Source organism: Hyperolius riggenbachi, chromosome 5, assembly GCF_040937935.1.
Source record: "Hyperolius riggenbachi isolate aHypRig1 chromosome 5, aHypRig1.pri, whole genome shotgun sequence".
Taxonomy (NCBI): Eukaryota; Metazoa; Chordata; class Amphibia; order Anura; family Hyperoliidae; genus Hyperolius; species Hyperolius riggenbachi.
Window position 1 is genome coordinate 329,232,549 of NC_090650.1, and position 15,552 is coordinate 329,248,100.

At 41.6% G+C, this 15,552-nt stretch overlaps 1 protein-coding gene across 2 annotated transcripts in view; it reads right to left on the reverse strand.

Moving 5' to 3' along the window:
• Positions 1-1,947: 1,947 nt before the first annotated feature.
• The window catches only part of LOC137518890 (desmocollin-2-like), a 58,239-nt gene continuing 44,634 nt past the window's right edge, over positions 1,948-15,552 (reverse strand). The window contains exons 13-16 of one of the 2 annotated variants that reach the window (XM_068237304.1): positions 10,021-10,254; positions 8,627-8,748; positions 6,462-6,731; positions 1,948-5,670 (exon numbers count right to left, since the gene is read on the reverse strand). In XM_068237304.1, coding sequence (XP_068093405.1) covers positions 5,470-5,670; positions 6,462-6,731; positions 8,627-8,748; positions 10,021-10,254 — 827 coding nt within the window. In that variant the 3' untranslated portion in view covers positions 1,948-5,469. Of the gene's footprint in view, positions 5,671-6,457; positions 6,732-8,626; positions 8,749-10,020; positions 10,255-15,552 lie in introns of both variants that reach the window. The other variant, XM_068237305.1, reaches the window with a different exon arrangement.

The window sequence follows — 15,552 nt, forward strand, 5'->3', positions numbered from 1 at the left end:
AGGTGGTCTATGAGGGGGCGAATTTTGTGGAACCGGTCATAAGCAGGGTGGCCTTTTAGATAACAGGTTGTATTGGGCCTTATCTGATGGATAGGAGTGCTGGGGGGGGGGGGGGGTGACAGGTGGTGAGTGATGGGTGTCTCAGGGGGTGGTTAGAGGGGAAAATAGATGCAATCAATGCACTGGGGAGGTGATCGGAAGGGGGTCTGAGGGGGATCTGAGGGTTTGGCCAAGTGATCAGGAGCCCACACGGGGCAAATTAGGGCCTGATCTGATGGGTAGGTGTGCTAGGGGGTGACAGGTGGTGATTGATGGGTGTCTCAAGGTGTGATTAGAGGGGGGAATAGATGCAAGCAATGCACTGGCGAGGTGATCAGGGCTGGGGTCTAAGGGCGTTCTGAGGGTGTGGGCGGGTGATTGAGTGCCCTAGGGGCAGATAGGGGTCTAATCTGATGGGTAGCAGTGACAGGGGGTGATTGATGGGTAATTAGTGGGTGTTTAGGGTACAGAACAGATGTAAACGATGCACTTGGGAGGTGATCTGATGTTGGATCTGGGGGCAATCTATTGGTGTGGGTGGGTGATCAGATTGCCCGCAAGGGGCAGGTTAGGGGCTGATTGATAAGTGGCAGTGACAGGGGCTGATTGACAGGTGATCAGTGGGCTATTACAGGGGGGATAGAGGCATACAGTACACAGGGGGGGGGCTGGGGGGGTGATCAGGAGGGAGCAGGGGGCAGTTTAGGGCATAAAAAAAAAGAATAGTGTTTACAGATAGTGACAGGGATTGATGGGTGATTAGGGGGGTGATTGGGTGCAAACAGTGTTCTGAGGGGTGGGCAGGGGGGGGGGGTCTGAAGGCTGGGGTGGGCGATCAGGAGGGCTGTGGGCAAAAAAAAAAAAAAATGTGTGGTGCATACTTATTACTGCTTCCTCCTCGCTGGTGGTCTCTGGAACAATGAGACCAAGAGGCGAGGAGGAAGCGTGTATTAGGGCTGGTTCAGACGGGCGTTTTTGTGGCGTTTAACGCAGCGTTTCAGACGCAGCGTGTTTTGGGATCTACTGCCATCCCATGCAAGTGAATGGGAGCGTTTAGAGCTGGCTTTTGCAGGCTTTCATGAAAGCCTGGCAGTAGATCCCAGCATTGTGTCTAGTCTCAAAAGCAACATGCTGCTTTCAGAGGCAGTAAACGCGAGGAAACAATAGCAGAGACCAGAACTGCTAGCCTTGAACGCTTTTCAAAAGCTTTCAAAAGCTAGCTTTTAAACGCTGGCGTTTAAACGCTGGCGTTTGAACGCAATGCCAAGCAAAAGCTCAGCAGACGCCCGTGTGAACCAGCCCTAAAGCACTTTGTTTACCTAGCAAAGTGCTTTATACACTTAATTTAGCTCGATTGTGGATTTCCTCCACTCGCTGGCGCTGCTAATTGTTTAACTCCTGTCATAGGGTCACATACACTTTGAAATACTTTCTGATGTTGACTGACAGAATGCATTTAAAACATACAAGAACTAGAGATTCAATGTCATAACTGCAAGTGGGCAGATCTGCAGTTCTGAAATTGCTGCAAATATTTTTAATTCTTCCAGTGGGCTCTGAAAAATTTCACAGCTATTCTTATTTTGTTCTAGCTACTAAGGATTGTCAATAAGATGCAAATAATTCCAAGGATGATGACATTTTGTAATACCAAATGTACCGTATCTAAATCTATGCAGCTTGAAAATAGAGGAATCAAATGCCAAAGCAGCAGCATTTGATTCGCCCATTTCAAGCTACAAACATAAATTTACATAATAGCAAAAAAGCATGGACTCAGAATAATTTACATCTCATTGACCATCCCTATTGGGCACTTTCATACATCATTTTCCAATACAGCAGCATACAGTAACCAGACAGTACCATGAATTATGAAAATTTACTAAAATACTTGGAAGCCATTGATACATATAACAGCATTTTATTTAGCAGAAAGGTTTACAGAGTGAATGTGCAAAAGCGGAGATTTAGAAAAAAAAAACAAAAGTATTAAAAACAAAACAAAACTGTACATTAGAGGTGGTGTTCTATGCATCCTAGCAACAAAGACTGTACACTTTTTAGCTTTAAACAATACTTTACATACAAGGCATACCTAACAGAATTAGGGAAAACAAAATATAAAAACGCGCACCACAATTACATTTCTTTCAGAAGACAAATATTTTAACAAATTAAATATCAGTGCAATTTATCTTGGATTAAAGTTGGGGGGGGGGGGGGGGGGGAAATACTTCAATCATTTGGGTGTATTTTTGGGAATGGACAGACAATTAGCTAAATAAGATGTAGTGTCTACAGTAAATTTTGTATTTTGTTAAGTGCATACATGAAAACAATAAGGCTGAGTGACCACTAGAGGGAAAGGGTAAGCTGGCAGGATCAAAACATTCCAATAGGTTTACATGAAGGCTTACCTAGCATCTACTATAAGGATCATACTGCAATCTGCTTCAGGCATAGCAGCTCTGCAATGATATGCAGTGGATAAGCAAATCCTCCATTTTTAAACGGAAGGACTTGCTGATATTTGTTTTCAGTAAAAAGAACAGTAATGGATGAAGCAGGAAAAAAAATCCACTAGGGCCAGATTTACACCTTTTCCACCCCAAGACCAACTATCTTGTGTTCCCCTTCCATGTGCAGCAGCCCCACTCCCATTCCACATGCAACATAGACATACAGTAGTCCCCTCATGTACAGCTCCCTTAGGCAGAAGGTCCCCTGTAACATGTATTGCCGCTCTATTTGCAAACTCCATTTTCTGTTTGCAGCCACCTACTCCATGTACACGAGTAATTAAAACCCTATATTCTAGATTTCTGCTGAAGTACATATAGGATAAAGACGTGATCTAATGTGGCAAATCACAAATGATTTTATGTTTTTGTGGGAAGTTGTAAACATAACACTGACTCAAAGTTCAAGGGGGGGTGGAGTGGGACACCCATGAAGGTGCAAAGTGTTTATGACTTGTGCTTCATCAAAAAAGTATAAAAAGGCAAAGATCACACTTGTTGAAAATTGCAGACATTTTGCAGCAATGCAAAAAAGAAACCATCTGGGATTCTGTATAGCATAAAATACGACAACCTGCACAATATATGTAATTCCTCATTGAAATTCCACAGATCATGCATGCATCTTGCAAGAAATAGTCTGTAGTTCCCAGAAACAAGTGTGAGCCTTCCCTAATAGTACCTTAAGATGTATTTGAACTGTATATGTGAAAAGAAAAAATGCAAACAAAATAAACCTTACTATTCTATGAAAAGCTGTACAAAACAAGGTGAAAAAAAAAACAAAAAAACAAAACAAAAACTAAAAAAAATATCACACTATAATACACCTGGGCTAAAGCAATAAAGACCACTTCACTTTACCACTTGTACTGTTATCGGCACCCAATAAATAACAGTGCTGAAAAGGGGACAGTTCAAAACTAATAATAAAAAAATTAAAAATAAAAAAAAAATCATAAAAAAAAAAAAAAACACACATCTTCACTTTCCAGGACCCTTTCATGCTTAAAACATGCTTGTTAATAAAAAAAAAAATAAAAAATGAAAGCATGAACTGATGTTGCACACAAAGTGCACTTTAACACACCTACAGCATATAGAACTGTGTAAAAACACATTTAAAATCCTTTATTAAAAAAATGAGTGTGCTTTCAAAACACAGGAATATGAAGTCTCACACAGGCTGTATTTCAAACTTCCCTAACTAATATAATTCAAGGGAAAAAAATGTATTTTGCCTTAAGTCATGGCTGCATGAGCTTGGCAAGTTCAATGCACAAAAAAAATAAGAGCAATAGTGGTATGTATGCACCAATCTGTTTTCCTTTCTGTGGTTTGCAGATTAATTTACGAGAACATTTGTACGATTTAAAGGAGGAAGTTTCTCAATGCATCTGAATTGTTCAGTGTATGCAAGAACTGGAAATTCATTTTCCTGAATCATTGGACTTTTGGAAACTATTTACCCCCTCTCAAGATGAGCAGTGTTGAATCAAACAGATCAGTACTAACTCATTCTATTCCATTAAGCTTTTAAATGTTGAAATAATTTCTAAATATGTAGTACTGTCACTTATGAGCAATTTGTGAGTCTCCTATGCTAGGCACTATCACCTGATCACATTACTTCTCCTTCCTCTGTAGGCTTAAACAGGAAACAGTCATCTGATTGCAAAAGGTAAACACACACCCTATCCTTTAGGATAATTTGCATTGAATTTGTTCATGTTTGGTTAGATGCAGGGATTATCTTTCTTTTGAAAACACATAAAAAAGTTCAAATTAAAAAACAAAATGTAAAGAATACATAGTTAGAAACTGTCCCGATTCACAGCCTGCATGTATCCATTTCTAAAGCAAACCACACCCCTGTAATATAAAAGCAGAGGTAATTACTCAATATCAGATACTCATCTATTTGTCACGTTTGATAGCTAGATCCATGAAGGTGACAAACATGTACAGTTATGACTGGCTAGGGTCATTTGTTGCCAGCTGCTTTGCTCTTGACATTCGTAAAAACGTGATTTTGTTTAGGAGACTGGCTGTGCAAACCATCCAACCACAAGAGGGGGCATTCAACTTACTAAGCACATATTCAGAGATCCACTTTAAAATAGGTTAAAAAAAAAAAAGGTATCCAATAATTTAAAAATGATCTTTACATTTTCTACAAAACAACTGCTTTTAAAAAACAAAAGATGCAAATACTAAGGGTTGATAATATCAGCGAATCCACAAATGCTTTTGCTCTTCAGATTATCGAATACAAAATTCATAATAGGATGTATTGGGCATCGCCACGTGATTCCAAACACCATGGCAGATTGGCAGTTGAAGCCAGAAACCGGTATTCTGATTCAAGCACAAGATGGTTGAACAACTTTGCACTGAGAAGTAGTATGGCTTATCATCAGGGTACACCCATTACGAAGGGAATGTAGGCACACAGTCGAAGAGAGCTAGTTTCCTGGCTGCAACATAGTTCTTATTTGACAGGAACACTTTCTAAAACAGGAGAAAGTATAAGTTCTGATTTGTCTTCTACATTCAAGATCAAGATGCTTCCGTGAGGGTATCTTTAATGTATTACAGCCACGCAGCTAGCATTTTCAGGAGATGGTCATCGATGACTCCTGCCGTGTTTCTTTCAAAAAAAAAAAAAAAAAAAAAAGGGGGGGGTGTAATTTAGGGCTAAAGGTCACAGCTATTAATTTGATTTTGGTTCAAGTAAAATATCGCATGATGATGCAAGATATTTTTTTTGGGGGGGGGGGGGGAGGGAGGAATTAATTGAAGAAGTTGCTACTTTATCTTGCACAGGGAAACCCTGTTTTTCATTTTATCATGAGAAAGAAAGGGGTGTTAAGCAGATCATGGTGGAAAAGGCCGATGTTGTAACCACTCATTTCTTTGCACAAACTTCTGCTAATGTCCTAAATTTGGGTTCCAGTTGATTTAAAAAGTCCATTCTATCATCTTCTCCTCGAAGGTCACTGCAACACCCTACAGAGCCAGCTGCTGAACCTCTGCCTTCATAATTGTATGGGAGAACATAATCTTCGCCATGTTGTTGTTCCTCACTTTGTCCACACATGTAAAGTTTCTGGAACATGAGACAACAACATTTAAAGTGTTAGATCCTAAAGTTCATTTTTCCTTAAATGCAAAAAGTAAACAAAACACATTTAGGCTAACTTCACAGTGGTGCACTGCGGTGTGATGCAACGGAGGCATTTTAACGTATAGAATCACACTGAAATTGAGAGTCTGTGCAATGTTCAGAGTGCATCCAGTGCAATGCAATCCAACAGACTGACATCCCAGTGTGTTCATGCATAACATGCGTAATGAAGCATACTTTTCAATGACTGTATGCTTCACTGTATGCTACGCAACAAGCACAATGTGACTTTCCCAATTTCCCCAGGGCCCTTTTATCATTTATGCTATGTTGAAATCCTGCTAAATGTCTAGGTTCAAATAAATTAAAGCGGACCTGAACTCAGAACATCTCTCTCTGCTCTAAAAGATATGCAACAGCATAATAGCTGTAACAAAAATGTTTGTTTAAAAGGTGATACAAATCCTAAAATAAATCTCCAGTGTTTCTACTTCCTGCTTTCATGGAAGCAGACATATTGTTAACACCTTGTGCTTTCAAATGAGCTTATCTCCTATGGCAGTCATATGACACAGGGGAGAGATCAAATTACAACTTGAGATTAGAAACAGATGAGGGGAAATTAGACAGGCTAAACTCTCTAAATACAAACAGGGTGCATTTCTCTAGGTTTTCCTTCTGTCCTGTGCAAAAGTTCAGGTCCACTTCAATTAGGTTCTACATATTATTGCATGGATGAGCATTCCTCATGCAGATACAGTATGTATACCTACATCTCCGATGTGAGTGTTCATAAAGCTGTGCCAGTCTGAATAGGTATGCCTGCTGGAGTCAATCCTTTGATGTCCCCCTCCTCGTATGGACTGCAGAGTTTGACCTCCCCCACCGGCAGTTATGAGGTGTTCTCTTATTTTGGTTGTAGATTGGTTCAAGTTTTGTTCAATTTGATGCATTTCTTGCCCATTTTGATCATAAGAGCCTCCTGCAGAAGCTCCACTAACACAGGGCTTTATAATGTGTACTGGAACTTTAAAATTTGGATCCTAAAAAAAAGATGAAGAGGATTGTTAGGAAATTTATGGTAAAAGGGACAACAAGCAAACCTACACAAATTTGGTCAACCATTTACATTTCACAAAGAAAAATAAACTTGGCATTTCTAGAAAAAGAAAAAAAAAAGTGAATAGCATGAGCAAAGTTGCCTAACCTGCCATCTCATATCCAAAATGCATTCGTATGCAAGTACAATTTTTTTTTTTTTTTTTTTTTAGAACTGCCAGTGTAGTCTTGTTAAACTCAAAAGAAATTTAATCACAGCAGGTCTTCTTGGTGCTCAGCGCCAGCTGCTTCGTGCCCGAGTTGGGCGCCGCGATAGCTACAATGCTATAGTCCACGCAAAAGTACCATATATAATCTAATATAAAAATCGACCAAAATATTTCACTCTTAAAGCGGAATATAACCCTGCATTTCAACTTTGCTCTAAAACATTATTTACAGCATATTATATGCAAAAAGCATTTTTTTTTTTACTAGACCAGCATTGGAAGGGTTAAACAGAGGTTTTAAGTTTCGTGCAGACGTTCAGATAGTTACATTCTATTTAGTTAGATGTATCTATTGATAAACAGTTACACACTCTTTGGCTGTCCTCCAAGCTCCTTCTCAGTGAGAGAGATGAGTCACAATAAACACTTAAAAGATACATATTTGTAAACAAAAAGTATCTAACTGAAGTTCGGATGCGTCTGCAGAAATCTCTAGGGACTTTAAAGCCCTGTGTAACCCTTCCAATGCTGGTCTAGTAAAAAAAAAAAAATGCTGGTTGCATATAATATACTGTAAATAATGTTTTAGAGCAAAGTTGAAATGCAGGGTTATATTCCGCTTTAAGCTGGAATTTTTTTGATGACTCAAGTATAAGTTGACCCAGGAAAGTGTAGTCAGCATGAAGAAAATCCATAATGGCACAGATTGCATAGAAGTGCAGATCAAAAATTGTATGACTGCTTGTTGATGGTATTGTATCAATAATGGCCATCTTTAAAGGATACCTTAAAGGGATACTTAAGTCAAATAAAAAAAAAAAAAAAAAAAAAATTGTTTTACTCACCTGGGGCTTCCCTCAGCCCCCTGCAGCTGTCCAGTGCCCTCGCAGCATCGCTCCGAGCCTCCTGTCCCCGTCGGCGGCTGCTTCCGGTTTCGGCGACAGCCACCGACGGGCTGGGAACGCGAGTGATTCTTCGCGTTCCCAGCCACAATAGCACCCTCTATGCTGTTATTGCGGCTTTCTTGCCGCAATAACAGCATAGAGGATGCTATTGTGGCTGGGAACCCGAAGAATCCCTCGCGTTCCCAGCCTGGAAATAGTTTTATGGCTGTAATTAGTAAACAGTGAGTTGTAAGCCGGCCATACATTATACAACTGTGTTTTTTGATTTGCACCATAGTTGAAGAGCAATAGACATTACAAAAAGCCACTACAATTTTGCCCAATTGCACAGTTTTGTCTGATTGAAAGTCTAAATAGGCAATTAGACATTTACACTATACTCCAACTAGATCTTGACTAGAGTGAAACTGTCACTGCATACCTGGTGTAATCAACAACCCACTGTAGTTTCAGGTGGAAATTCCAGAACTTTCTAGTGTTAGGGTTGAAGGTTTCTCCCAGTATTGAGGAATGGTGAACTACAACAGTTCATAAGAAACCTTAATATCTTGTCTCATGCACAAGACCTTGGAGACGAGCAAAAAAAAACAACCCCAATTTGTTATACTAAATGCTTCATTAAGATCTAAACCTGCACCACCAGTGAACGCCCTGAAATGGTTTATAAAATGACACAGGTAAGCCTAGCTATCAAACCTTTCCCAACCCTATATTCTGGCTTTAGATGAAAAAACTAAAAAAAAACATTTTACTGCATAGACTTACCATGACATCTGCTCCAGGGGCTTCTGTGTTTGTTACAATGAGGTTTTGTTGTGCTGCATCATCAGGGAAACCCAGTTTACCTTTGCCCGCTCCAGCACCACACAGGCATGCAGTCAAAAGACCTGGGAAATGGGGGAGAAAATGAATTTTTGTATTAAAAAAAAAAAGCATATTTTTTTCACACCTATTATGTTAAAAGGACTGGAGGAATTTGAATGGACCTCTGGAATTCTACACAAATGAAAACAAGTTATAGCCCTAGTCTACTCTCCCACACTTAATTGTTAGAAAATGGAGGAGAATAGGAAGTGCTATTTTCAGTTGATACCAATATTCCAACTACACCCTGTGATGGAAAGATTACCTCTTTGCAGCCAACACTGCAACCCAGCTCAGATTCATTTTTACGAGGAGATGCAGTGATGGCCACACATTTTTCACTAGCTCAGGGATGAGGTTGGCTAGATCAGATGATATGATGATCTTTGCTCACTGGGAAACACTGGCTGTTCCTCCAAGGCTACCTCATGTGGGTGTTGGTCTGATAGTGGGAGGATTCTGACAGCATCCTGTTCAGTAATTTGATTATCAAAACTTTAAAGTAGAAGAGGACCCACATATACACTGGAAGTCCTATAAAGAAAACTGTTCATGGACTTCTCTGGTGGTCTTGCTCACTGGCTTTAAAGGGTCACTGTAGTAAATCAATATTATTACTATTTCATATTTATGTAGCACCAACATCTTCCGCAGCGCTGTACAGAGTATATTGTCTTGTCAATTAACTGTCCCTCTGAGGAGCTCACAATCTAATCCCTACCATAGTCCTATGTCTATGTATGTATTGTGTAGTGTATGTAACGTAGTGGAGGCCACCATGAAAACAAACAGGTGGAGAGGCTAGGCAATTAAGTCACACTGGGTGGTGGAAAAGGAAGGGGGTGCTGGCTATCCCAAATTGAGGCAAGGCAAGGACTGGTGGAGGCATTGCTGGGCTTCTGAACTTCCAAGTTCAGGACTCACCACAGCCAAGACAGTGAGAGCAGCTAGCACTGCTGAGGAGGCAAGAGTATAGTATACAGTTTTGGCACCTGTTTGTTTTGATGGTGGCCTCCACAATTATGCTTCAGCTGAGGTGCAGCATTAGTAATTCACTGACCTCTCTGACATTCAAGTATATATCTATTTGGGAAGTACAAATTAGGTACATTTCTGTCCTGTACCCTCACACATTCCAGCCATTTTTGTGATTAAGGCTGCAGTTTGGTACTGAAAGGCCATACGAGCACACCCTTTAATGTGCTTACAACTGCATACATGAGGTATTAGGTAGAATATACAAGATAGAGATAAATGACTTGTTGAACAGTAGGATGATACAAACAGATACTTACACATAAGTGCAGCAAACAGCAGTGCTGACAGAACCATTATAAGAATTGCCAGTCCTCCAAGTGCAGCAGATCCACCCCTACGGCCCTCAGCACAGTTCAAACTATCAGGGCAATCGCACTTTAGTATTCTTACAATGTCCACAGAGATGCGACCTTGCTGATCAACTATCTGTACTGGAAGTGAGTACTCTCCATTGTCATTATTACCGGCGTCTTCAATTTTAATGGAGGATGCTGTAGAGAGACGCAAAATACTTTAAATTATTTCTATGCATTAGAAAAAAAAGAAACCGTTCATTTCATATTAAAAATTGTGTGCAAGCTCTTCAACAGATACGACCAAAATTAGGAATTGTAGAACATTTTCCAAAACTTCTTCCCAATGTTTGCAGTATTGATGAAACTTGATATAAATCAAACATTTGCCAGTGCTACTTATCAATAAAACACCCTAATTTAACTTAATGGACATGGTTGTTTTGGAAAATAAAATAAACTCACTAATGGTCATTTTCATGGAGAAAATAAAGTGTGGGCCAATTTCACAAGGGGGGGCAATTTTGGCCTCAACTGCACATACAGCACTTCCAGAAGCAAGTGATTACTGCCCCTAGCATTGCTGAAGTATAGTGATGTAGAACAATAGGTAATTAATATATATATATATATATATATATAGATAGATAGATAGATAGATAGATAGATAGATAGATAGAGATAGAGATAGATAGATAGATAGATAGATAGATAGATAGATAGATAGAGCATAGCACTAGATGCTAACAGCATTCAATGGACCTGACCTGACTTATGCAAACCATCTATGCTGCCGGTGATTTGGCCTGTGGCGAACAGGAAATTCATAGCATAAATGTGCAGTAGACCAATCTGTATTTTATTAGGAAACAACCATGTTCGGATTGATCAGTATAACAAAAATAATGATTCCAACATATTTCAGAAACTATGGCACAAAGAACCATGGCAGTTTTGAAGGAAAAGGGAAGCCACGTACAGCATTAAAGCACACCTGAACTTAAGAGGATATGGAGGCTGACATTTCCCTTGAAAACAGTGCAAATTGCCTGGCTCTCCTGCTGATCCTGTGCCTCCAATACTTTTAACCTTTGACCCTGGACAAAAAAATTGATCATCAGATCACTTAAAACGAGTAGAGGAGCCCAATGCATAAATCATAGGCTAATAAAGCTGTTGCTCTTATAAAACAGAGAGGTAAATCTTTCCCTTGAAGAATATGGACCAGTCTATTGAATAAAAAGTCTTATTTAAGCACATAAAATTGACAACTCATTTCGTGGCTGCTCACCTGCTTCCTCAGGTCAGTGAAAAAAAAAAAAGTGTGCCTATAGTAAATTGTATACATTTTCTAAGAATTATTATATAAAACCATCCATTACAGTTCCCAAAAACCTTTATCATACACCTCTAATTATAATAAATATGCATAACATTCTGCAGTCAAAACTATTCATTGGTATTGTCAATTCAGCATTTTAGTTTATCACGATGATATATTTACATAAAGCTAGTATGATAGAGGTGTGACGTATGCGCAGTCACCCACCAATTCCTGTTCCCTTTGCTGCAATTTACCATAAAGCCTCAGACCCTGAGGGAATCCTGAAGGCAGTCAGCACTGCAGGCAAAGTAACCTTTTGGATTGGTTGGTGAGTCCACACAGTCCAATTTCAATTGTATATACAATCGATGCAATCTGGGCTCTCATATAGAGGCCAAGTCGCTGACACCAATCCGTAAGAACGTGTGCGAATGCTCCAAGTCTAACTCTAGCAAAATCCTGTAGGAAAAAGGGTTAATTTGACAGCCTTTCAAGAGATAGAAAAACAACAATATTAATATTAACACGGTTGTGGTAACGTGTCTCTGGAGATGTGAATCCTTGTTGCAGAGATTTTTCAGAACAGCACTTAGACGAATGATTTTTTAATAGTTTACTTAAAGGAGTTGTCAGGCAAAGTTTTCTAAAATAAACGCTACTTACCGGGGGCTTCCTCCAGCCCCAAGCTCCCAGGACCTCCCTCGCCGCAGCTCTGCCCGCAGCAGTTTGCCGGAGCTCCGACCCGGTCTACGGCGATGACGTCAGAGCGACCTGGAGGTCGCTCTGTACTGTGGCTGCGCGATCGGCGCTGTCAATCACCGCCACGTGGGCTGGAGCGGACTGCGCAGGCGCAGTAGTTCTGTGCCTGCGCAGTCCGCTCCGGCCCACGTGGCGGTGATTGACAGTGCCGATCGCACAGGCGCAGTACAGAGTGACCTCTAGGTCGCTCTGACGTCATCGCCAGGGACCGGGTCGGAGCTCCGGGTCGGAGGACGCGTGTCCTGAGGTATTCCACTGCGGAACACACGGTAGCTTGCTTTCGGGAGGTGGTAGGGCCATGCTGAGTGGTCCCACCACACACAAATCATTTTTAATAATTGTCTGCTAATTTTGAAATGGCTAGTATCGACAGAAAACGGATTAATTTAGTAAAATGTCTGAATGACTTATTCTTTCATATCAAGGTGAATTATAAGTCATTTCTCTACTCTGGTTCCAGCTATGTGCAGGAATGTTGTCACCTAATGATTTTATGAGGGGTTCTGGTTGTCCAAGCATCCCCTTATCTTTACTAGAATGGGGAATCTTCCTGGAGGAGCTTTATTGCCCCCCTGCAGGGGCAAACGCAGGATTTTTAAGGGGGGGTTCCTGAAAGGTCCGGAAGCACTTATGTCCCCTAGTGCTCCATACTGCCCATGCACAAAAGTGCGCTGGCGTATTACGGAGCTGCCTATCTTTGGAAGTACTCAAGGACACGAGTGTTTCTGAGGGCTTCTGGTAGCAGCAAATGTGAAAGGGGTACAGCGCTGGAACAACTCCCCAAGAGAGTAACAGGAGATAGACTTAGTTTGGACAATTCAGTGGAATATGCTACATAGTGTCACATAGCGCAAGCGATACCCATATGATGCAGGGATATATGCATCTGCGGAAGATGGCGGCGCTATATAAATACTAAATAATAATATTTTGCCTCACCAGGATTGCACTTTTATTTAGCTTTCCTGTATGACAAGAACACACAGCCAGCTCTAGGGGAAGAGGGAAACAAAGGTGAATGAAGGAGGCTGGTGCACACCAAGAGTGCTTGTGAGCGTTTTTCAAATCAACAGTGATTTGAAAAGCGCTTGACTAATGTTACCCTATGTGGGTGTTCCCACAGCAGCGTTGTGATTTTTTCAAAATCGCAGGTATACTGCATGTAGCATGTTTTTGAGCAATTCATTCAAAAATCGCTCTGAAAATCACTTCACAAAATCACACTCACAAATTGCTAGCGTTTGCTATTGTCATTTTGGCGTTGCACTAGCTCAGAGAGAGGAGTGGAGAAATTGAGAATAGCCTGAGATGGAGCAGAGAACTTATCTGTATTGCAGTCCCACATCAGACAGGCTACTTGCCTGTAATCGGACTCCTGTCCCTGTCAGTCTCTCACACAAGTCAGAAAGAAGCCCTCCTGGAGTCTAGGGACTGTCAAAAACTTTTCAGCTTGTTAAACACCTTACCCACACATGCAGTCATTATAACAATGGGGAGAGACCAGACAGATGTTTGCCCACGGACCCTGAGTCCAGGCAAGCTCTGCATCATGCTGTGCATATTTACCAGCTTGCCTGCACTCTAATTTCATCATGTCTGACACTTCTGTGCTGTGGAGAGTCCAGGACTCCATAATCAACATTCTCTCACTGCAGGCTGCATCTGCTTGTGAGGGAAGCTGGGCTGCCTCTCTCATTCTATTAGCTGGAGGGAAGCACCAGAAGTAAGAAGGGAGGGAGAATGAGGTTGTTTATATTATGCGGGCTTCCCTGGCTGAATACACAGCTCAGTGCAGGGGGGAGGTTCCAGACACCCGGAATAGCCCCCTCAGTTCGCCAGTGCCCTGATAGATAACCTTTTTCCTGTGTGGATGGTCTGGTTTTAGGGTAAATGGCTTCGCTCAGTAAGTACAAACACTCACATTCCCCCAGTGCAGGGGTTGTGAGATGGAAGAACACTCATTTTCTAAAAAGCAGGCTAATTTAAAGGGGTATTCCAGATAAGAATTGGTGTGCATTTTCATGCACTTGCCGTAATGGCGTTCGCAAAATCGTGACAAGAGGTATAGGGTAAAGGTTTTTATGAACTGTAATGGCTTTTGTAAAATCATAATAATATGTACTCTATTATAGGCACCGTTGTTTTTTCACTGACCTGAGGAAGCAAGTAACCACAAAACAGTCAATTTTATGTGCTTAAAGAGACAATGAAGCAAAAAAAAAAAAAAAAAAAAATTATGATATGATGAATTGGGTATGTACTACGGATAATTACTAGTAGATTAGTATCAAAGAAAATATTCTCATATTTTTATTTTCAGTTATATAGTGTTTTTTGCATCATTCTCTAATATGTGCATTTTACACGACACCCAGCAATCTAAATGTTTTTACAGAGCAGGCTGTGAACTATTGACCTGTCCTTTGGCAGAGAAAAAAAAGAAAATCCTTGCCTGACAGTTCAGATAAACTTCAGAACTCCGAGATCTCTGAGACTTTGAAAGTGGTAGAGCTCAATGGCTTTTTTGCATAGATAACTGAAGTCTCTAAACTCTTCCTGTACTGTTAACCATATTAGACTTATGTCTCTGCTCCTAATGTTTTATTTCTGAGCTGTACTACACATACAAATTACTAGATCATAAAAAAAAAAAAAAAAAAATTTGCTTCAGCGTCTTTAACCACTTGAGGACCCACCCTTTACCCCCCCTTAAGGACCAGCGCTGTTTTAGCTGATCTGTGCTGGGTGGGCTCTGCAGCCCCCAGCACAGATCAGCGTGCAGGCAGAGCGACCAGATCGCCCCCCTTTTTTCCCCCACTAGGGGGATGATGTGCTGGGGGGGTCTGATCGCTCCTGCCTGCCGGGTGTTGCGGGGGGGGGGGGGCACCTCAAAGCCCCCCTCCGCGGCGAAATCCTCCCCCTCCCTCTCCTACCTGGCCCCCCCTGGAGATCCGGGCTGCACAGGACGCTATCCGTCCTGTGCAGCCAGTGACAGGCTGTCTCCTGTCACATGGCGGCGATCCCCGGCCGCTGATTGGCCGGGGATCGCCGATCTGCCTTACGGCGCTGCTGCGCAGCAGCACCGTACAATGTAAACAAAGCGGATTATTTCCGCTTGTGTTTACATTTAGCCTGCGAGCCGCCATCGGCGGCCCGCAGGCTATTCACGGAGCCCCCCGCCGTGAATTGACAGGAAGCACCCGCTCGCACGAGCGGCTGCTTCCTGATTAATCAGCCTGCAGCTGGCGACGCAATACTGCGTCGCTGGTCCTGCAGCTGCCACTTTGCCGACGCACGGTATAAGCGTGCGGTCGGCAAGTGGTTAAATAAAAGACCTTTTTTCAATAGACTGCATTAAGGCCAGTGACACACCAGGACGTTGCGTTTAGGGGACGTTATAGGGCACATAACGT